Genomic DNA, 23,202 nt, shown 5'->3' with positions numbered 1-23,202 from the left:
GTCCTTTTTTAATTCTTTTAACCACTGGCGCCGTGTATCAGATACAAGTCAAGTCTCCTTGGTTGAGTTTCTAGGGGGACATGGTCCAACTGGTCCTTCACTTTATCATTAAACCTATTTTAAAAATTGTTTTTCTTGAGACAGTCTTGCTCTGTGGCCCAGGCTGGAGTGCAGTAGCACATGATCATGATTCACTGAAGCCTTGACCTTCCAAGCTCAAGAGATCCTCCCACCGCAGCTTCCCAAATAGCTGGAACTACAGACGCGTAACACCGCACCCAGCTAGTTTTTGTATTTTTTGTAGAGACAAGGTCTTGCCATGTTGCCCAGGCTGGTCTCGAACTCCTGGGCTCAACTGATCTACCCACATCAGTCTCCCAAAGTGCTGGGATTACAGGCATGAGCCACCACACCTAGCCTTGCTAAACCTATTCTTAAGGTGACCCTAGAGGGCTCTGCTGTCTTCTGGAGGCTGAAACCTCCACTTGAGCATAACTACAATGACAGTAACATCAGTGTCCTATGAGGAAAGAACAAGGAAGGTGCTCAGTAATGCAGCACTCCCGCCTCCAGAGCTTGGTAAGCAGGGCCTGAGGGAGCCAGCAAAGCCAGGTGACCAGCTATAGACACCATCCCCCCAGCAGGCCCCGACGTGGCCACCAGGTGGTGTCTCCTCCTTTCCTCCAAGGCCTACAAACCTCCCTGCTAATGCACACAGTGGCTGGGCCACAGGCTGGCAGTCAGCAGGTACTGGTCAGCAGGTACGTGCCTGGGTGAGGCTGGCCTGTCAGCCACTGGGGCTCTTCCATTTTTGGCCCATGGCTAGGCTCCCCAGCAGGCAAGGGTCATCAATTATACTTACAAAAGTGAGCGGTGCACAAAGGGTTGCCTTTGGATTTCTGAAAAATACCCAAGGAACTGAATGGAGGGGTGTCCACACTGCCAACCACAGACAGTGCTAGCCAGACTCAACCACAGCAACCCTGATGTTCTCCAGAGTAGGGCCCAGAGGAAGATTCAAAGCCAGTGGAGACCAGTAAAGCGTCACAGACCAAAACAGGTGTCAACAGGCTGTGGCCTTAACCTCCCAGGCCCAAAGCCTTTCTACTACACAGGCCTTCCTCTTGACTAGGACCAGATACACACCAAGCTGCTGTTAGGAAGCATTTTATTGACCAGTGGAGCAGGGATATTCATTTAGCGCTCAGCTTCAGACCCTCCTCTCCCATGTCCTTTTACACAGGTATGTAAAGTCCTTTTAATGCAAAAGGATTTCCAGAGTCTCCAGGGACAGAACCAGGGGCTTCCCTGGGCCAGAGTAATCCCATTCCAATATTCCCACTGGTCAGACACCATCACCCCAGCCCACAGTGACCATGGGCCTTAGTCCTGGGCACTGGCTTTCAGAATGGCTTTGTACTTCCCCCTCATCTCCTTGGGTAATGGCACCAGGCTGGGGCAGGGCACCTGCCCTTCCACTTCACAGATGCACTCCCGCAGGCAGTACTTTCGAGGGCCGAAGTTGGCTGGGTGAGAGAGCTCCTTTTTCTTCTCCTCCTCTTCCCTGAGGGTTTCCCTGCCAAAGAGCACAGATGGCAACCAAGCATTGGCAACTGAGTGGCAGGCACAGGGCAGTTTCTCAGCTGAGACAGCCCCACCATCCACCAGGGACACCTGGATCTCCTGCCTTCTAACCTGATCCTCACTGCCAAAGACTATCCCTCTCTCCCTGCTGGCCCCTGAGGAGAGGACTGCAGGAAGGCCTGCTGTTGTCCCCTCAGACCACAGGAGCAAGCCTACGCAGCATGGTCAGCCTATCTGCTGCCACAGGTGGGGCCCACAGCGCTGACAAACAATCACAGGATAAAGGAGCCTGAAAAGACCTCTGTGCGGTTTCTCAAAGACAGACTTCGTCGGCTTCCCTCCCTTTCTGTCTCCTTTCATTCATGGAAAGAAAGACCTGTCACCAGGAGCTCTGGGGCTAGATATCTACTAGCTCCAAGCTGAGATTCCCAGGAGAGAAGGGTTAGCAGCTGCACAGGCCACAAGTCAGCTGCATTTCAGCTTCCCGTCCCCTGCAAAAGGGAGAGAGGTACTTCTCAACACTGTACAGCCAAGGGAGATAAAGCTTACAGAGGTTTAGTGATTTGGTGAACAGCAACATCAGAAAGAACTGATTCTACAGCCCCAGCTCTTGTTAGTGTCTGAGGTTCACTGTCAGAGAATCTTACCTCTCAACACCCTTCCCACACACCCCTTTCTTCCTCAAATTCTCTGGGCTGAGAAGTTTGCTCCTTCAAGGTCAAACCAAACAACTCACTCATTCTTCCCCAAGATTTTTCTGATGTGCTCCATGATCTCCTTATTGCTCTTGGTCTCCACATCCACCAGGACCTGCTCCCCAGAATCTGGAAACGGAAAGCACAGGGCAGAAGAGAAACAGAACTCACAGCACACTCAGCCTCAGAAAGTTGTAATTTGGGACTTGATTTTAGTGGCAGAAACAGTTTAATAATAAAATAGATATATTTGTTTACATAATACATAATACTACCCTTCCTTTTTCCATTTTTCTTTAGACCCGAGCAAGCGTAAACTTTAGATATGTAAAAAAGCATGCTATTTAATAGAAAGACATTCCATGTTTATGGATAGAAAGACCCAATATTCTTAAGATGGCAATTCTCCCCAAACTGATGTACATAGATTCAATCAATCCCTATCAAAATCCCAAGAGGTGTTTTTGTAGAAACTTAGAAGGTAAGCCTAAAATTCATATGGAAATGCAAAGGACCCAAAAGAGCCAAAACAATTCTGAAAAATGAGAAAATGGGAGAACGTTTACTTTCCAATTTCAAATTTACAATAAATTGAAATTACTATAATCGAGACAGCGTGGTACTAATATAAGAATATGGCTGGGCGTTGTGGTTCAAGCCTATAATTCCAGCACTTTGGAAGGCTGGGGCGGGCGGATCATGAGGTCAGGAGTTCAAGACCAGCCTGACCAACGTAGTGAAACCCCATCTCTACTAAAAATACAAAAAAATTAGCGGGAGGCAGGAGAATTGCTTGAACCCAGGAGGTGGAGGTTGCACTGAGCGGAGATCGCACCACTGCACTCCAGCCTGGGTGACAGTGCGAGACTCTGTCTCGAAAAAAAAAAAAAAGAATAGACACACACTGTAATGGAACAAAACTGAGTCCAGAAATAAACCCTTATTTATAAGGTCAAATGATTTTCAGCAAAGATACCAAGATAATTCAATGAAGAAAGATAATCTTTTCAACAAATCGCGCTGGGACAACTGGCTATCTATATGCTAATAAGTGAATTTAGACTTTTACCCACAACATTAAAATTTTAAAAAGTAAAACTCCAGGAGGCTGAGGCAGGAGAATCGCTTGAACCCTGGAGGCAGAGGTTGCAGTGAGCTGAGATCGTGCCACTGCACTCCAGCCTGGGCAACAGAGCCAGACTCCACCTCAAAAAAAAAAATTAAAACTCAAAATGGATTCGGGACCTAAATGTAAGTGCTCAAACGTTTATAAAACTTCTAGAAGAGAACACAGGAGAAAATTGTCATGACCTTACCTAGGCAAATATATTTTGGAGATGACATTTAAAAATATAATCCATAAAAGAAAAAAAAAACACTATAAATTGAAAAATCAAAATTAAAAACTTTTACAGTTCAGAAGACACCATAACCCACAGTCTGGGAGAAAATATGTGTATATCTGATAAAGGACTTATATCCAGAATATATAAAAAAAAAAAAAATCTTACAACTCAGTAACACAATCCAACTAATAAAATGGGCGAAATATCTTAATGTATTAGTTCATTCTCTCACATTGCTATAAAGAAATGCCTGAGACTGAGCAGTTTATAGAGAAAAGAGGCTTAACTGGCTCATGGTTCTGCAGGATGTACAGGAAGCACAGCAGCTTCTGCTTCTGGGGAGGCCTCGGGAAGCTTCCAATCATGGCAGAAGGCAAAGGGGGAGCAAGAGTCTCACATGGTGGGAGCAGGAGCAAGACAGAGAAGGGGGAGGTGCCACACACTTTTAAACAGCCAGATCTCAAGAGAACTCACTATCAACCACAGTACCAAAGGGGATGGTGCTACACCATTCATGAGACACCACCCCCATGGTGACCGGACCAGGCCCATCACACTCCACCTCAATATTGGGAATTATAACTGAACATGAGATTTGGGTGGGGACACAGATCCAAACCACATCGCTGAATAAACGTGTAACTAAAAATTTTTAAAGGGCTAACAATAAGCACATGAAATGATGAGATCTCAGTTAGTCACTAGGAAAATGCAAATTAAAACCACAACAAGATATGCAAATGACTAAAATTGTAAAAGCACAGACAATACCAAGTGCTAGTGAGGATGCAGAGTAACTGGAACTCTCATACGTTGCGAGTAGAAATGCAAAATATTACTGCCACTTTAGCCAGTGAGTTAAGACAAAACAAAAAAGATTGGAAAAGAAGTATAACTGTCTTTATTTGCAGATGACATTATTACAGTGCATGTAGAAAATCCTAAGGAATCTAGAAAATAAAAACTACTGGAAAAAAGTGAATTTAGGATAGAACACACCTGCACTCAACCTCGGCAACAGTGAGACTCTGTCTTTAAAAAAAATTTTTTTTAATGATAAACTGAATTCATCAAAATTAAAATTTCTGCTCTTCAAAAGACACCACTAAGAAAATGAAAAGCAGGCCACAAACAGAGAAAACAGTCATGAGACCTTATCTCCGACAAAGGAACACATAAAGAACCTGATAAGAAAGCGACCCGTGTTTTTTTGTTTTTTTTTTTTTTTGAGACGGAGTCTCGCTCTGTGGCCCAGGCTGGAGTGCAGTGGCTGGATCTCAGCTCACTGCAAGCTCCGCCTCCCGGGTTTATGCCTTTCTCCTGCCTCAGCCTCCCGAGTAGCTGGGACTATAGGCGCCCGCCACCTCGCCCGGCTAGTTTTTTGTATTTTCTTTAGTAGAGACGGGCTTTCACCGGGTTAGCCAGGATGGTCTCGATCTCCTGACCTTGTGATCCACCCACCTCGGCCTCCCAAAGTGCTGGTATTACAGGCTTGAGCCACCTCTTTTTTTTTTTTAATGGAAAAAAGATTCAAACAGACTCTTTACAAAATAAATATCTGAATGGTCAATAAGCGCAGGAAAAGAAACTTGGGGAAAATGCAAATGAAAACTCCAATGAGATATACACCCAACGGAATGCCTAAACTTGAAAAGACAATTTGATGGGCAGAATAATGGTCCCCAGAGATGTCCACGTCCTAACCCCCAGAACCTTACACAGCAAAAGGGACTCTGCAGATGTGATTCAAGTTAAGGGCCTTGAGTTGGGGAGAGGATCCTGGATCATCCAACGGGCCCAGGTTAACCCCATGTGTCCTTACAACTGCAGCACCTGACCTGTGGTCAGAGGGAGGTGGAAGGATGAAGGGACGGCTGCATATGCAAGGTTGCTGGCTTTGAAGATGGTAGAATGAGGCCACAAGCCAAAGAATGTGGACAGGCACTGGAGTCTAAGAAACGCAAGGACGTGGGTTCACCTCAAGCCTCCAGAAAGGAAGGCTCTGCTGACACTGGTTCCAGCCCATGCTGGACTTCTAACCCACAGATCTGCAAGATCATACATTTGTGTGAAGCCACCAAGTTGGTGGTTAATTATTACAGTAGCCCTGGGACATTAACACAACAATACTAGCGTGAGCGAGGATGTGCAGCTGCTGTAACTCCACCCTGTGACTGGAGTGCAACACAGCACAATTGCTTTGGAAAGGCGGTGCCTGAGAACCTTCAATACACAGCTGCTCTGTGACCCGGCAGTTGCACTCAGGTATACCCCCAGGAGGCCTGAATGCCTCTGTCCACAGAGACCTGCGCAGCCTACACGCACCTTTACTGTAGCTTTCTTCTTGGCAGCCAGGAGGCCGCCGCTCAAACCTCCCTTCAAGCAAGGACCTCCCAGGAGGAGCAGCTGAGCTGAGAGCCCTGTGGAGTACTGCTGGGATCTGCGCAGCACTTGGGAAGCCCGTACTCTCCCTGGCCAGGGCCTAGGGTCTGGCCTTCAGTACCCAACACAAGGCTAGAATGTCCCGCTGCGCTGGCCAACACTCCCACAGCTGCGTCCTCATCTGTGGTTCTGGCGACCTTCCCTGCCCGGCCTCCTCACTCTCCTGGTTTCTTTCAAGGTCTTCTCTCTCATAAATGTCATACTTCTAACTCTCTCGGCATCTTACAAAAACCTAAAGAGTCATCAACAGGCGAGTGGACACACTGTGGTACGTTCACAGAATGGAATACCACCCAGCCAGAAACAGGAAAAACCACGAAATATGTAACTTGGGTGAATCTCAAAACATGAGTAAAAGACACCAGGCACAAGGGAACACATACTGTGAGATTCTAGTTACATGACATTCTAAAACAAAATGCATCTATAGTGAAAGAAGGGATAACGGGTTGCCTCTGGTGGAAGGGAAATTAACTAGAAAGTGGCACTAAGGAACTTCCTGCAGTCCTGGGGCATTCTGCATCTTGGGGCATGTACATAAGTGTACAGGTATATAACAACGGCCAGTACCCATCCAGCTGCATGTGCTACTTGGGTGTGCCATTACCAGCACACTGAGGTAAATTACACCTCAATAAAGTTGGTTTTAAAAACATAAGCAAAGCTCACATGCACAAACTGCCACAGGGCCACCCTTCTAACCTTGCCTGTTGTCCTGTTTCTCACAGCACTAATCTTTTTTTTTTTTTTTTTTTTTAGACAAGGTCTCTCTGTTGCCCAGGCTGGCATGCAGTGGTGCAATCTTGGCTCACTGCAACCTCTGCCTCCCAGGCTCAAGCAATCCTCCTGCCTCAGCCCCCCAGGTAGCTGGGACCACAGGTATATGACACCACACCAGCTAAATATTTTTTTGTAGAGATGGGGTTTCACCATGTGGCCCATTTTGGTCTTGAACTCCTGAGCTCAAGAGATCCACCTGCTTCAGCCTCCCAAAGTGCTAGGATTGCAGGGGTGAGCCACTGCACCGCCAGGCCCACAGCACTAATTTTTTTCTTTTGAGACGGAGTCTCGCTCTGCCGCCCAGGCTGCAGTGCAGTGGCACGATCTCAGCTCACTGCAAGCTCCGCCTCCCGGGTTCAAGCCATTCTCCTGCCTCAGCCTCCCAAGCAGCTGGGACTACAGGCGCCTGCCACCACGCCTGGCTAATTGTTTTGTATTTTTAGTAGAGACAGGGTTTCACCATGTTAGCCAGGATGGTCTCGATCTCCTGACCTCGTGATCCACCCTCCTCGGCCTCCCAAAGTGATGGGATTACAGGCGTGAGCCACCACGCCTGGCCCTAATCTTTTGTTAAAATTACGTGTTCATTCTCTGTCTCCCTCTGCTGGATATAATCCCAGCCTCCGGACCAGCACCTGGTCCTAGGGAACATGTGTTACATATTTGTTGAATGAATGAAAAAACATGGTCATTTTGTTTCCTGAAGCATTTCCCAACCTACACTTCATTTGATTCTCATAGCCATGTATGGCAGACATTTTGCCTTCAGCTGACAGGTTTTAAAATGGGTCTATTACTTGCTCAGGATCAAAGTGTCTGAGAGCTGGGCCAGAACAGCTGCCCTCCTGGTTTTCCAGCATGGAGCCAAACTTAATGGAATAAACATCACTTAGTGCCTGGTCCAAACATGAACAGCATCATGTAAGTGCACACAGTCCTGAGAGGACACACACAGCACTAAGGCAGAGGGCTTCTGGGGGCATATGGGAGGTCACTCTCGGATGCAGGGAAGGCTTCCTAGAAGTGGTGCCCATACTGAGCCCTGAAGGAGTTTTTTTTTTTTTCAGTTAAATAAGCAAACGCAGGTAGAAAGGGGATTTCAGGCCAGAAACAAGCTTGGGCAAAGGCATCACCGTCTGGTGTGACAAGGGACTTTGGAACAATTACCCCCATGGTGTGAGGCAGAGGATAAGAGATGAGGCTGGAGAGGGAAAGGAGTCCAGACCTCAGTGGCTGCTGAGTGCCTAGGTATGGGGAAGCCAAAGGTGCCAGGAGGCACAGACACAGCATGACAGCGCGTGCTGCAGCTCGTCCTGACGCTTCCACAGGAAGGATGCATTCTCTCCAGGGAGGTCTGGACAGCCCCTGGACCATGGCGAGGGCCCCACTCACCTAAGTAGAATCGCAGGAAGGGTGACGGCGTCATGTTCTTAAACATCATGATCTGCACCCAAGGGTTTTTGTATTGAATCTGAGGTATGTTGAAAAACACAAATTTCCTGCAAAAGGGAAGAAATGAAACCTATGAAACAGTTTTTAGCCTAAAATTTTATGCATGGGTATTTTTCTAGGGAGAAAGTCCAGTGTTTTCATCAGATTCTCAGAGGACCCAAAAAGGCTGCGAAAAACTCCTCACAGGGATCCTCTTAGAAGATTCCCTGAATGGCATGGGGACCCCTGGGCAGGCATTTGAGGGGAAAGAAATCTGTATCCCAACCTGCACCACAAGCTAACACCAATGCCAAAGCACCACTGAAAATGAAACCAGGAAAGGTACGTCGTGATTTGTGTGGTGAAGACAAGGTATAAACATGAGTGGCAGTTCATGGAGCTGTAGTATACTTACAGGTGTGCACCGTATCTAGGTTATACCACAGTTTTTAAATAATGAGACTAATGTATTTACACATAGGGGAACAGTTTTACAATTCAGGAGTGGAGGAACACCTTTAAACTTAGAAGATTTAAACACAGATTTATACTCCAGAGAAAACAAAAGGCCTTGCGGAAAAAAAACAAGCATAATCATAGTATTCTATTTGGCTCAACTGTGTATAGCATTTACAAAGTAATATTAATCTCAACGCTGAATATCATCCTATACAAAATTTGGAATAATGATACTGGGAGGAGTGGGTGGAAGAGTATGGAGATTTTGGGGGTGAGAAGTAGCAATGGTGGTGAGAGACGTTCCATAGTGACAAGTCCACAGATAAGGCCTAAAGCAAAAAATCAACAAGTAGCTCTCAGCCAGGTGCAGTGGCTCACACCTGTAATCCCAGCACTTTGGGAAGCCCAGGCAGGAAGACTGCTTGAGCTCAGGAGTTTGATACCAGCCTGGGCAACATAGGGAGACCCTGTCTCTATAAAAAAAAATAATAAAAAATTAGCTGGGCAGAGTGGTACATGCTGGTGGTCCCAGCTACTTGGGAGGCTGATGAAGGAGGATCGCTTAAGCCTAGAAGTTTGAGGTTGCAGTGAGCCAGTGAGCTGTGATTGCACCACATTCCAGCCTAGGCGACAGAGCAAGGTCCTATCTCAAACAAACAAACAAACAAACAAGTGGCTCTCTGAGGATGTTATTAACTATATGGGTATAAGATTCAAATTAAATAGTTAAGCCTTGAAAACTGCTGCCTCTAGTGGAGGAATGGAGGCCTTGGAGACCCCCACAGCGCACAGGCCTGGGAGCTCAAAGGCTGAATTTACCTTCCGGGGCGTAGGAAGCCTCTGATCAGTTCCCACCCCACTGCAGAGTATCCCAGCGTCACAGAACTTTTTACAAATAAACCAGGACACAGCCAGGTGAGACGGTCCCATACTTTAAACTACTAGGACAGAAATGCAACAGAGATCTTAAAATGGTACTTGCTGAAACACAGGAGGAAAGTTAATAATGGCAGGAACCTTAAGTTGGGCACCTGCTGTATATGCCAGACACTTTGCTAGGCACCTGACTCTCCAACCCCAGAAGGTGGGATTTTACAATTAGTAAGGAAACTGAGGTCAGAAGTAAACTGCCCCAGGTCTAACTGGGCTGTTAGTGTGGCCTTCCATCACACTGTTCTGTCACCATCAAATTCACCCTGAGGCTTGGGGCCACTTCTTAAGGGCAGAACACCTGGCAGGGGTGAGTAGGGACTTGGCCCTCAGATACTAAATAAGGCACCTGCCCACTCCCCCCAGCAGGTACCCAAAGGCTGGCCGTACCGGTCGCAGGCACCTGGGATGGAGGTAGGTCCCAGTGGGGCAGCTGAAATGCTGAGGGCACATGAACAAACAAGGGCTGGGGATTGGGGGAGGAGTGCGGCTAGCCAGAGCAAGGCAGACAGACTCCAACCCATGGGCACAAGATCACAGAGGGCACAGGTGGCACAGGCCAGTCCCTACCACCAGGAACAAAGAAACAGCAAACGGTTCTTTATATCCTATTTACCTAGAGAATATTAAAATATCTGAGAATGTAAGAGGCTCACAGGCTTATTTTGATTGGCTGACCATTTAAAAGTCAGAGATTTATATAAAAATCTGGATTTCAGCTTCTTGACAAATCAGAAATTCTCCACGGAGCCCACAGTGCCAAACAGTGAAGGGCCCTCCAGATAGGGCAAGTGCTCTCCAGCTCACTGTGGGCCGCACCGAGACCCCCACCCCTTCCCATTATCTGCCTGGCAGTTGCCCCGGGACAGAGGTGTGCACAGTTGTGCAGTAGGTTATGAAGGAGTGTCTGGGTGCCCATTCACCCTAAGACCAAGACCAAGTCTTCCAGGAAGCCATCAAGCCAGCTGATTCCAGGCAAGCAGGTCCAAGTTCTCAGATTCACCTGCGCAGAGCAAATGGCTAGGAAGTGGCTTCCGGCTCTCCTGAAGGGCCACGCAGTGAAGGTCCGTCACCAAGGGGACCATGCCCCACAAGGAGTTGCTCCACACCTCATTTTGATCCAACATACACCCAGTCCCAAAGTTTCTGCGGGCTAAGGCCGTCTCCTCCATCACTGCTGAACTCCCAGCACACAGCACACAGCTTAGCACTCAGAGAGTACTCAATAAATGTAGACTTCATACCTGCAGAGCCTAAGGCACTGCTTAGGGCAGCCTCAGGGTCAATCCAAACCTTTCACTTGCCAACTGCCATTCAATGAGTCCCTGCTCTGTTCCAAGCTGAAAGACATCCTAGGTGTCCCCTGTAGTTCCCTCTAGTCGGGGTAGGGCCTGCTGCTGCACAGCTGACATAATTAATTACTTCCTTCCAAACCTTGAGTCCCGAAGGAAGCGCTTTCACTTACTCCTGGCCACACAGCCCGGCTCACCGCTCACTGGCTGCCATGGTGTCTCGGGGAGCCGCAAGTTATTTAACCTCTCTGAGCACTTCCCCAGCCTTAGAGTGGGGTAAGCTGGGGTTTCTGTAGGCATCAGAAGAGAGAAAGCGCGAGAAGCATTCAGAACTGTGCGAGACATGATCAGTGTTCGCCGCTGTTATTTCTCTCATTTTATTCTCAGATTCGTCCTGGGGCAGGGGTGTCATTCCCGTCACCCCGAAAGGATCTGCGGCTGCCCCTCCCCAGCGCTTGCCTTGCTGGCCACAGGGGCCAAGGGAACCGGTGGCCTCCCTCGGGTCGGCCTCTCCCACCGCGCCGGAGGAAGGAGATCTAGGAGGGGGGTTCTTGTCCTCCGCCCCGCAAACCTCGTCACGACTGCAGCCGGCCTGGCGGGGGCCCCGCCGTCCGCCTCAGTCTCGACCTCTGTAAAATGGGGGTAATAGCGCCGACCTGGGGGGCCCGCCCCGGGGCTGAGCGGGCGCCCAGCGCGACTAGAGACCTCACGTTACCAGCAGGCTGGCACGAGTAGCAGGTTACGGCTGCCGGGGCTGCGACTGACCTGGCGCCCTCGCCCAGCTCCCCGTGCGTGTTGTAATTTACTGTCATGACCTTCACGGACTCCTTGAACACCACGTTTCCCTGGCTCAGATATTGCAGGGTGCGGCGGATGGGGAAGCGGCCCTTCATGGGCATGGCGGCGACGGTGGCGGGGCCGACCCCACTGCGCGCGCCGAACAGCGACCAGACTAGCTAGCACCCGGCGCGGATCTCACGCCGCTTCTCCCCAGAGCCAGGTTCCACTTCCCGCGCAGACGCACAGGAGACGCTTCCCGGAGGGCAGCGCACGCCGCGGAGCACCCTGGGACTCGTAGGCGGCCTTCGACCCCGCGGGGCGACAGCCGGCGTGTGCATCTTCGCTTTAGGACTCCTTCCGCTTGGAAGATTTAGGTTTTCGCGTCCTGTAAGTTAGTAATTTCCCCATCCACTCAAGGGAAAATATTTTTACATAGGCTAAATGTCAGACATTGCAATAAGAAATAATCAGGAAAACTGAGTTTGGATATCAAATCAGCTGATAACATTCTATTGAACCTAAAGTCCATTTTTCTCCCTGAACATCTCCAGCTTTAACATGAAGAGTTCAAACTGCACTTTCTGACATTGACTTAAACTTCTTAGCAAAAGAAAAAAAAAATGGTTTGAGATCAATTGCTTCAGCCACTTAACAACTCAGGACCTGAATTTTCTCATAAACAAACTACGGGTGACATGCATTTCCAGGGCCAGGCGCGGTGGCTCCTGCCTGTAAACCCAGCCTTTGGGGAGGCCGAGGCGGGAGGAGTGCTTGAGGTCAGGAATTCTAGACTAGCCTGCCCAATACGGCGAAACCCCATGTCTACCGAAAATACAAAAAATAGCTGGGTGTGGTGGCAGCGCCTGTGGTCCCAGCTACTCAGAAGGCTGAGGTGGGAGGATCGCTTGAACCCGGGAAGCGGGGATTGCAGTGAACCAAGATCGCGCCACTGCACTCTAGCCTGGGTGACAGAGCAAGACTCTGTCTCAAAAAAAAAAAAAAAAAAAAAAAAAAAAGGTGCATTTCTGAAGTACTCTTGATCTGAAAGTTATTTCTCCTCTTTTGAAGAGTAATTTTGCCAGATTTAGAATTCTAGGTTAGTGTTTTTCCTTTCCCTCCCTCCCTTCCTTCCTGGCTGGAGTGCAATGGTGCTATCTTGGTTCACCGCAACCTCCGCCTCCCAGGTTCAAGCGATTCTCCTGCCTCAGCCTCTTGAGTAGCTGGAATTACAGGCATGCGCCACTACACCCAGCTAATTTTATATTTTCAGTAGAGACGGGGTTTCTCCATGTTGGTCAGGCTGGTCTCGAACTCCTGACCTCAGATGATTCGCCCATCTCAGCTTCCCAAAGTGCTGGGATTACTGGCGTGAGCCACCGTACCCAATCCTGGTGTTTTTCTTTCAACAATTTAAATACTTCACTCCACTCTTTTTTTGCTTGCATAGTTACAAACAAGTAATTAGCTGTAATTATGTTTATTGGTATGATGGCTTTTTCCTTTAGCTTCTTCTTTCACAATTTTCTCTTGGTGTTTGGTTTACCGGGTTAGAATAAGGTAATGAAGAGCTGTAGATGTTTTGTATTTGTCCTGCTTGGAGTTCTCTGAGCTTCCTGGATCTGTGATTTCGTGTCTGTCATTAATTTTGTAAAGTTCTTAGCCATTTATTGCTTCAGGTATTTTTTCTTCACTCTTTTCTCTTTCTAGTATTCAGCTTAAATGCATTTTATGTCTTCTGAAATTGCCTCATAGTTCTTGAATGTTCTGGCAGGGGGATGAGGGTTCTCTTTGCAGTTTACTGGGGAAGTTTCTGTTGACCTATCTTCAAATTCATTGAATCTTTGGCTGTGGACAGCCTACTGATAAGCCCATTAAGGCATTTTTCATTTAAGGTTTTAACTTCTAGCACTTCCTTTTGATTCTTAGGGTGTTTGTTTGTTTGTTTGTTTGGAGACAAAGTCTCGCTCTGTTGCCCAGGCTGGAGTGCAATGGCGCAATCTCTGCTCACTGCAACCTCCACCTCCTGGGCTCAAGCAATTCTCCTACCTCTGCCTCTTAGCTGGGATTCTAGGTGCGTGCCACCATGCCTGGCTTTTTTTTTTTTTTTTTTTTTTTTTTTTTTTTTTTTTTTTTTGTTGAGACGAAGTCTCGCTGTCACCCAGGCTGGAGTGCAATGGCTCCATCTTGGCTCACTGCAACCTCTGCCCCCCCCCCGCTCAAGTGATTCTCCTACCTCAGCCTCCTGAGTAACTGAGATTACAGCTGCCCACCAACACACCCAGCTAATTTTTGTATTTCTAGTAGAGACGGGGTTTTACCATGTTGGCCAGGCTGGTCTTGAACTCCTGACCTCAGGTGATCCACCCGCCTTGGCCTCCCAAAGTGCTCTGATTACAGGCGTGAGCCACTGTGCCCAAATTTTTGTATTTTTAGTAGAGACAGGGTTTCACCATGTTAGCCTGGCTGGTCTCAAACTCCTGACCTCAAGTGATCTGCCTGCCTCAGTCTCCCAAAGTGCTGGGATTATAGGTGTGAACCACTGCATCCGGCATGATTCTTAGTTTTCTTATCTCTGTTTACATTACCCATCTGTTCTTGTATGTTGTTTACTTTTACCATTAGACCCCTTAACAGACCACATTTTAAATTTCTTGTCTGATAATTCCAACATGTGAGTGTGGTTCTGATGTTTGCTTTGTTTCATCTGATTATTGGGTTTATTTTTTTCCTTGCCTTTTAGCATGCTTATAATTTTTTTTGTTGAAAGTAGAATATCCATTCTATTGGGCCATAAGAACTGGAGTAAATAAGCCTCTAGAATGAGAACTTATGTTAATCTGACTCAGAGTTGAGAGCTGTGTTTAATGTTTGCCATAGCTGTAGGTGTCAGAAGCTTCCAGTTCCTCTAGTGTCTTTGTGTTTATCTCCTCTTGCCTTTGGGCTTCCCTGGATATTCCTCCTGAGAGAGTCCATGTCTTGCAGCTCTTCCAGCTGTAACTCACTGTTACTATCCTGGAGTCCTGTTGGAAAAACATGGGGAAAAACATATGGTGGAAAAACATGGGGGAGGTGAAGCATTGTATAATCTTATGATTAAATCTCAGCATTTTAGTGGGCTTGTGTCCTTGGGCTGTGACCTATACAAGGTTTTTTCTTTTCTTTTTTTTTTTTTTTTTTGAGGCAGTGTCTTGTTCTATCACCCAGGCTGGAGTGCAGTACAGTGGTGCAATCACAGCTCACTGCAGCCTCTACTTCCCAGGCTCAAGCAATTCTCCCACCTCAGTCCCGAGTAGCTTGGACTATGGCACGTGCCACAATGCCTGGTTAATTTTTGTATTTTTTGTAAAGATGAAGTTTCGCTATATTGCCCAGACTGGTCTTCAACTCCTGGGCTCAAGCAATCTGCCTACCTCGGCCTCCCAAAGTGCTGGAATTACAGGTGTCAGCCACCGCACTGGCCCACAAGTGTTTCTTAATTCCCCTTTGTACCCCCTTACATGACCCAGGAAGGCTAGAGGGGGCTGGAATGGGAGAAATACCCTCCTCCAGATGGGATAAGGCTCTGTGAAAAAGTGCTTTCCTCTGGGGAATAAGCTTTGTTATGGAGAAGGCTCTGGTTACAAAGATGATTCTCCCTTTCCCACCAGAGCCACCAGAGAGTCTTTCTCAGTTCTTCACCAAGAGAACCAAGTCGAGTAAAACCCAGGCAAGCGTTGGGGGTGAGGGAGAGTTGCTCACTCCCATGCTAGTCCACACTCAACCTCCAGCAGTTCATCAAAATTACCATTTAAGTTTTCCTACTAGCTATGGCTCCCATGGCTTCTGCTCCAATCAGATCTTGCTGACTCTCTGGACTCACCTCTCTCCAGATTTTGGGATGGCAGTTTGACTTGCACACTCAGCTCTCTAATGGGACCAAGAAAGACCATTGATTTGGTTTGCCCAGCTTTTTCTTGTGGTAAGGATAGGATAACTTTCAAACTCTATGTATCTGAGCCAAAACCAGAAGTGCTTTCTGAAGTATTTTTACAACTACACTAGGCTTCCTGAAGAGTTACGCACAAGTTTTTCATCTTAAAAGTCCACTGGAGGCAGTTACTAGGGATGAAACACCCCATTCCACGTTAGAAACATGGGTGTCCACATACAACACAATCTAGGGCCGCTTGGGTTTTGCAGTCAGACAGACCTAGGCTGGAAACCCAGCAGTGCAACCCTAAGCAAGCTTAACTTCACCACTCACTTATTTCCGATCTGTAAATGGGTTGTTGGGAAGACTAAGGTAAGCCATGCATAATACTTAGCACTCAGTCTAGCCTATAGTGAGCACTACATATTATACTCTCCTGGTTTAAGAATCTACATAGGCCCTAAGGAGATGTGTTTCACAGACTCAGATAAAGTCACTATCAGAAATCAGCTCAGCAGCACCCAACCTCATTCCCCATTGCCCTTTTCTGCCCTCTTTGAGCTTGACACAATGGTTGAGCACCCACCACCACCAAACCACCACCTGACCCAGCTACTTGTTACTGAGGGCAAAGTAAGCCAGGCAGATGTGGATTTAAACCCTCATTCCACCACTGACTGGCTGTGTGGCCTAAGCCAGGCTAAACTCTCTTAACTTTTCTGCATCTGGGGTCAGATGAACAGCTGAGTAACTAACTACCTCACAGGCATGCTGGTAGAGCCGATGGAGGGAAATGTGGTCATGCAGGGGTGGTGACTGGCACAGATGGCAGTCACAAGGTTCCTCAATCTCTGAGCCTCAGTTTCTTCCAGTGTGAAACAGGGATGATAGGATCATTAAGGGATCTGCACTATACTGTGTAAAACTGTTCATTTAACCAGCACTGCAGGAATAACTGGGAATAAGGGCAGAACTGGAACCCGTATCTATCCCCTGTTCAGAGCCCAGTGACCTTCATTTTTTCCAGAGGCCTTAACCAGACAAACACCACAGGTGCTGGAACTATTCTGATACTCAGAAGGTTGTCATCAAGAAAGGAGAAGAGATGTCATCTGATGATTCTCACTTGTAACACACATGCACACAGACACACACACCCCCAACCTCTATCTCAGATTTTATTTTTTTAAAAAAAGGCTCCAATACAAGGCCCCAGAATAGTGCATGCAAATCAACGACCCTCAAAGTGACAGTCATTGTCAGATAACAAGCACAATCTGCTACAGTCTGTGACCTGGTAAAGAGACCACCTTTTCATTTTGAGTCCCATCACCAACTACGACAATGTCCAACCTACTGCACAGCTCACAATGACTCAGAGATACATTTTAGTATCTGAACGGCAAAGACATATTGAGCTGCAAGTACAATGAGTAAGTATCCTTAGTGTATTAGACAGGGGGAAACACAAACAAGGCATAGAAGGGAAAAGCCAACTTCATCTGATACCTGAATCCCTAAGTCTCTTCCATCTTTTCTCATGGTCTGTGTTTAGGGAGATCTGCTATGCCGTATCAAGACCTTGCTCATTTGGTGATGAGATGGGGCTATTTGCCTTGGAAGACTAAAGGAAGGGTGAATATTCACATGAGGTAAGAACTTGAAGTTGTGGTTATAATACATAGGCCAAGTTTTCCCTGCTGTCAACCCATCTCTGTAACTCCAACTTTGTGCCTGCATGAATTCTGCGACATGGTACAACTGATGGGTAGAGAATTCTAACTCCTGTGATGTATATATTTACAGGAGAAGATAATCATGGAAGAATTAAATGGAAGAATTCATAGAAGAATACAGCCATGGATAAACTTAATCAAAATAATATGATTTTAGTTTGGTTTATATTCAATGAGTCAGTTTTGTTTGTTTTTCGTGAGACAGAGTCTTGCTCTTCTCACCCAGGCTGGAGTGCAGTGGTGCAATCTTGGCTCACTGCAACCTCCGCCTCCTAGGTTCAAGCGATTCTTGTGCCTCAGCCTCCCTGAGTAGCTGGGATTACAGGCGTCTGCCACCATGCCCAGCTAATTTTTGTATTTTTAGTAGAGACGAGGTTTCACCATGTTGGCCATGCTGGTCTCAAATTCCTGACCTCAGGTGATCCACCCGCCTCGGCTTCCCAAAGTGCTGGGATTACAGGCATGAGCCACTGCGCCCAGCCGGGCCTTTAAAAATAGGTTTAAAAAATGTTTCTTGTGTGTTTCTCAATGCTTTTAGTTACTTACAGATTGTTACCTGAGGTGATTTGAGGGAAGGGGTATGTTTAGTGAATTAGTGTTAATCAGAATCACTAGCTAATTAAAAGAGAAATGTTCTCACAAGAAAAATAATTATGATGGAAAGCAGCAATTAGCTTCTGAAACTACCTGCTTTTCAGTTCATCCTCTTTTCAGAGAAATGAGAGCCTAAGCAGGGAGGAGCCTACTGGCCATCTGGGAAACCCTCTGGAGTATCAGAGAAATGTCATGGGCCTCAGGGAAGAAAAGAGGCCTGTACCAGGCAACATCTTAGATGCCTGGTTGCCAACTTCTCAAAACAACCCATAACCACCAGCAGGGCTGGTAACTGGCTGACATTCATTAACCCACTCATATGGCTGTTTGTGAACAGATCCCAAATGCAAAGGGTCCCCACACCCCGTCTCCACACCCTATACAAGACCTTTTCATTCAACCAAAAGGATAAGAAATGTGATACAGAAATGTGAACATCAACACAAATACAGATTATTTTTTCATCAAGAGAGTTCAAACATTCCCATTATCAAGAGGGATCTTCACCAGACTGTAACAAAATTAATTTCAGCTCTCACACCAGTAACCAGTGAAAGTATGGCCTAGAGCTAGTTACAGGGCATAAAGTGACCAGTGGTCAGTTATTGTTCATTAGTTAAGATGAGTAACTGCAGAAACTCTACCCGGAGCTGAGCACATGTGGCTATCATGATGTCAGATGTCAGTTAAGGGTTATGTTCCTGTAAACGAAAGCACCAGAGCTAAATTAACAATTTCCCTTTCTGGTCTTCATTGACTAATAGTTAAGTACTGTGGGTGCTACCAGCATGATCCTGGGTTGTGCTTCTTCAAACATTTCAGTTTCTTAATACTAACATTGGTAATAAAACATCTCATCAGGGCGGGCACAGTGGCTCACGCCTGTATTCCCAGCACTTTGGGAGGCCAAGGTGGCAGATCACTTGAGGCCAGGAGTTCAAAACCAGCCTGGTCAAAACGGTGAAACCCCATCTCTACTAAAAATACAGAGAGTAGCCAGGCATGGTGGTCCACACCTGTAATCCCAGCTATTCAGGTGGCTGAGACACAAGAATCACTTGAACTGGGGAGGTAGAGGTTGCAGTGAGCTGAGATCATGCCACTGCACTCCAGCCTGGGCAACAAAGTGAGACTCTGTCTCAAAAAAAAAAAAAAAAAAAAAAAATCTCATCAGTGCCCCAGGTCAGAACACAATGAACCAAAAGGGAAGAAGGCTGATCAAATAGCCTTGGAAATTACTTTAATTTAGCTTCTGACTCTGGGAAGCTTCCCTTCTTCTGGTGATGTTTTGCAAAAGCTTCCAGATCACCGATTCCTAAATTAGAGACCAGGCCTTTTAAATAGACCCAGATCAGAGTAACTTTGCCAAAGCTCTGGAGGGAGATTTCTCCAGTGACAGACAATTGTTCCATCAGAACAAGGGTGGGGAAACTCTTCTCACAGGTAATACTAGTATCAACCAAAAAGTTAACCACTCTTATTTTCTAAAAAGCTCAGGACCAGATTCACATTGATACCCTGCACTGGCAGCTTAACTTCCTGAAAGCGACAAAAAACAACTTAAACTGAGAAAATAGACCCTGGTGAAATGTTCCCATCACCCCAACTTAAAAAGAGGTGCTGGGCTCTCCTGGGTCTAAACTCTCCCCTTCATAGCAGCACTTCCCCCTGCTATTGTACAGACAGGAAGCGCAGAGCAAGGGAGAGGCAGCCCCAGGTGAAATGGAACTCACAGCCTACTAGGGATGGACTTCTGTCAGAGCAGAATATAGCTCAGTGGAATCTATCTTCTCTGTCTTGGCTAAAGAAGGGCTCTATAAAGGCTGCCCTATAATACTGCAAAAGGAACCAAGACTAGGCAGTAGCAAATGGACCCAAGAGGTACACAGCAGCCATTTCTGCCCTGGGCCCAACAGAGCTGCATTTAGTTATATCTCGGTAGTAAAAATGTAAAGTCCCTTCAAAAGGGGTAAACCTCCAATTAGAAAAGATAGTAATAATAAACAGGAAAAACAGCAAATAAATGCTGATTCTCCCTGTTCTAGTTTCTATTCTATTATTCAACTGTAGTGGAAACACCTCAAAGTGCACAACACAAAACAGCAGATTCCTGCCCCTCACCTGTGTGCATCTGACTTCTCACCCTGCCACCTTCCCCATCCACCCTGCCTGCCCTCTGTCCTGCTCCACTGGCTCCTGCCAGACCCCTGGGCCCAAAGGTGCCCTTTCCACTGCCGGTCAGTCAGTGCCCCCCTTCTGCTTGGCCAGGGTGTGCTTCAGCTCCCGCAGGTTCTCTGTCAGCACCTCTACCTCATCTAGGCGGCCACACTGCTTGGCATCAAAGATATATGCCTTGATGTTATCGATCTGCTGCAGGAGGAGCTCTTCCTCTATGGGCTCCTCAGCCTCTGGTCCACTGTCACTGTCCATCTCAAAGGGGTTGGTACAGGTGGGTTCCTCAAAGGGGTTGCCAGGAACCAGAGGGCTTGAGGGCCTCTGCTGGGGATGTTCATCTTCCTCGTTGAAGGGGTTAGGAGCTGGGCTGTCTGGCTGAATGAATGGATTCCCTGCCACTGCTTCCTCCTCCTCATCCTCTTCCTCGAAAGGATTGTACTCTTTCGGCACGCGGGCTGAAGGGTCGAAGGAAACCCCTGCAGCAGGAGGACTAGTAGTGCCCTCTTCCATGGGGCTGGAGAGGTCTTCCTCATCAAAGGGGTTTAAGGAGGGCCCCTCATGTTGCTGTGGCATGCTGCTCTGGGTTAAGAGCTCCTGGCCAAGGGCTGGGGGCCCAGACCACACTCTGGTGGGCTGTTGAGTTGAGCTAGGTGAAGGGGTCTTGGGAGCTGTGCTGCTTGGAACTGGGGAAGAGCCTAGATCCAAAGCATAAGCAAGGTGGGTGCGAGGCTCTCTGCTGGGCTCCAGCTGAAAAGGGCCGATTTCTCGGAAGTCCAGGGACCGAGTCCGTGTGTGCAGGGATGCCACCCGAAACTGTTCCCTTTCTCGTTCCAACTCCCGTTCACGCAGCATCTGCAGCTGTTCCCGCTGCAGGTCCTCCTCCTCAGCCTGCCTCCGGGACAGCTCGATGGCCTTCTCTGTCTGCTGCTGGTCATACTCGTCCTGCAGCTGCCGCAGGTTCTCCTGCAGGGTGCGCACTTCATCCATGCGGCCCGCGGCCTTGGCCTGCCTGATGAATGATGTGATGTTGTGGATCTGCTGGAGGAGCGGGTCTGAGTCCTCACTCTGCCCCTGACCTCCTGACAGTGGGAGCCAGCCCTCAGCCTTTCTCAAGGGGGCAGAGCCCCTGCGGAGAGATGCCACCTCCCCGTTGGCTGCTCGAGAAGCCAGGCCACTCTGCCTTTCCTCAAGCCTTCGCTGAGACTCCAGGGCAGCCTGGGGAGAGAGCAAAGCAGAGAAGAAATAGTCACCATGCTGGCAGCAGCCCACACTGTCACCCACCCTCTGTTGTCCCTCTATCCCTATGCCAGTGACACTCCAATTTCTCACCTCAGGACAAAGATATCCAACTGCTAAAATCAAGTCATATTTTTGTGTATATGTGGGCAGAAGGGAGACCCTGATTTTCAAAAATAAAAATAAAATATAATGAATAAGTTAGGGCATCAGATTTTCTCAATCTTAGATTCACAGGCCATATACTCTTCTTAAACCTCTGAGGTCTGTTCCCCTCATCTACACTGGAATCTCACACAGCGTTAAATACACATATAATTTTCTGTTTAATATTGCATATACCAATATGTTCTACAAGGAACTTCCTAATGTCTTGGTCCTCTGCAACTTCTGCCATAGGGAGAACTATCAATCTCTGTGATATTCTAGCCATGAGAGAATCAGCAGAAGCTCTGAAAGAAAAATAGGACCTCGGGAGAAAAACAATTATTCTAGTTCCCATAGATAAAAGTGAGGCTGAAACACAAGAGAAGAAATATGCACATTTGAGAGAGAGGTTCTGATTCACTACAACCCCACACAACCTGGGAGCTCACGGCAGCCTCTGTGCTTGAGAGCCACAGGAGGAAGCAGGCCCCATATCCCTGGCTTCACTCACTTGTCTCTCCATGGCCCTCTTCCTCTCCATTTCCTCCTTCCTTTTCTTTTTCAGTTCCTCAAACTGTTCTTTGGTTGGCAGTGACATCAAACCAAGCAACTTTTCCTGCAGGGAGTGACAGACAATTTTACACTTAAACCCTTTTAGAGAAAAAATGACCCTTAAGCCCCATGATGAGAGTTTGCTTAAGCTGAGCCACTCTATTCTCCGAGAGTGACATCATTTGACAGCAGCCGGAAAGGAGCACACTCTTATATTGGGTGAAAGAGTTAACTCCAAATGGGCCTGCATTTTCCTCATGAAATGATCAACATCAGATATCCCAGTTATTCACCTGGCTCCAATGTTAGCTTCTCTATGAGGTCTTGTCCCTGCCCATCCTATTAGCAAACCTCAATCCCAGTCCTCTCTCCCACACTTCCTTGCTATAAATTTCTCCACAGCACTTTTGCTATCTTATATACTAGATATTTTAGTTGTTTGTGATCTCTCCCCTTCTTTAGAACACAAGCTTAATGAGAACAGGAACGTTGGTCTTTTTTGTTCACTATAGGACATCCAGCACCTAAAACACTACCTGGTATATAGGAGGCGCTCAACAAATGATTGCTGAATAGAATCACTAATCAAAGTGAGGAAGGACCTACTTCTCTGTACTACAGTGTCAGAAAACTAACCCAACAGGACTCCATCTATTAGATCTCTTTGTTGGCTGGGGGCAGTGTGGCTCACGCCTATAAATCCCAGCACTTTGGAGGCCGAGGTGGGCAGACTGCTTGAGCTCAAAAGTTTGAGACCAGCCTGGGCAACATGGTAAGACCCTGTCCCCACTTAATAAAAGAAAAAAAAAGAAAAAAACACTTTGTTTTAATTAAAAAAAAAAAAAAAGAAAAAAAAAAGATCTCTTTGTCAGGGAGCCCCAAGGGTGGTTAACTGTGACTCTCTCAGAAGGGGCCTTCACGGGTAGAAAGACACAATTCAGACCTAACCACTTAGGTTAGTCTGCCCTTAATCGGCTGTTTCCTCCCAGCTGATGGCTCAGGAAGAGTCTCTTAGGAGATTATCCTAAGGAAGAAATACTAAGTACCAGTATTACTATCATGGCAACAATTAACAGCAGCAAAAAATGAGTCTATCAAATGCTCAACTAAAGG

General features: G+C 47.2%; 2 protein-coding genes and 1 long non-coding RNA gene across 7 annotated transcripts in view; 1 reads left to right on the top strand and 2 right to left on the bottom strand.

The window, feature by feature from the left end:
• Positions 1-1,151: 1,151 nt before the first annotated feature.
• On the bottom strand, positions 1,152-12,204 carry MRPS25 (mitochondrial ribosomal protein S25). Its single transcript, XM_007985336.3, has 4 exons — positions 11,725-12,204; positions 8,240-8,346; positions 2,321-2,408; positions 1,152-1,576 (listed from the first exon to the last, which is right to left on the bottom strand). Exons 1-4 carry the CDS (start codon positions 11,856-11,858, stop codon positions 1,384-1,386), a joined length of 522 nt encoding a protein of 173 aa, XP_007983527.1. The 5' UTR covers positions 11,859-12,204; the 3' UTR covers positions 1,152-1,383.
• LOC140709831 (uncharacterized) lies at positions 12,054-17,569 on the top strand. Its single transcript, XR_012090570.1, has 2 exons — positions 12,054-12,126; positions 16,677-17,569. It is a non-coding gene; the product is annotated as an uncharacterized lncRNA (long non-coding RNA).
• The window catches only part of RBSN (rabenosyn, RAB effector), a 28,968-nt gene continuing 22,579 nt past the window's right edge, over positions 16,814-23,202 (bottom strand). For all 5 annotated transcript variants that reach the window (XM_007985350.3, XM_007985351.3, XM_038003501.2 and 2 more), the window contains 2 exons: positions 22,049-22,153; positions 16,814-21,369 (listed from right to left, as the gene is read on the bottom strand). In XM_007985350.3, coding sequence (XP_007983541.1) covers positions 20,218-21,369; positions 22,049-22,153 — 1,257 coding nt within the window. In that variant the 3' untranslated portion in view covers positions 16,814-20,217. The remainder of the gene's footprint in view (positions 21,370-22,048; positions 22,154-23,202) is intronic.

Source organism: Chlorocebus sabaeus, chromosome 22 (genome assembly GCF_047675955.1).
Source record: "Chlorocebus sabaeus isolate Y175 chromosome 22, mChlSab1.0.hap1, whole genome shotgun sequence".
Lineage (NCBI taxonomy): Eukaryota > Metazoa > Chordata > Mammalia > Primates > Cercopithecidae > Chlorocebus > Chlorocebus sabaeus.
Note: the sequence above shows the minus strand (reverse complement) of the source record. Positions and strands in the feature narration are given on the sequence as shown.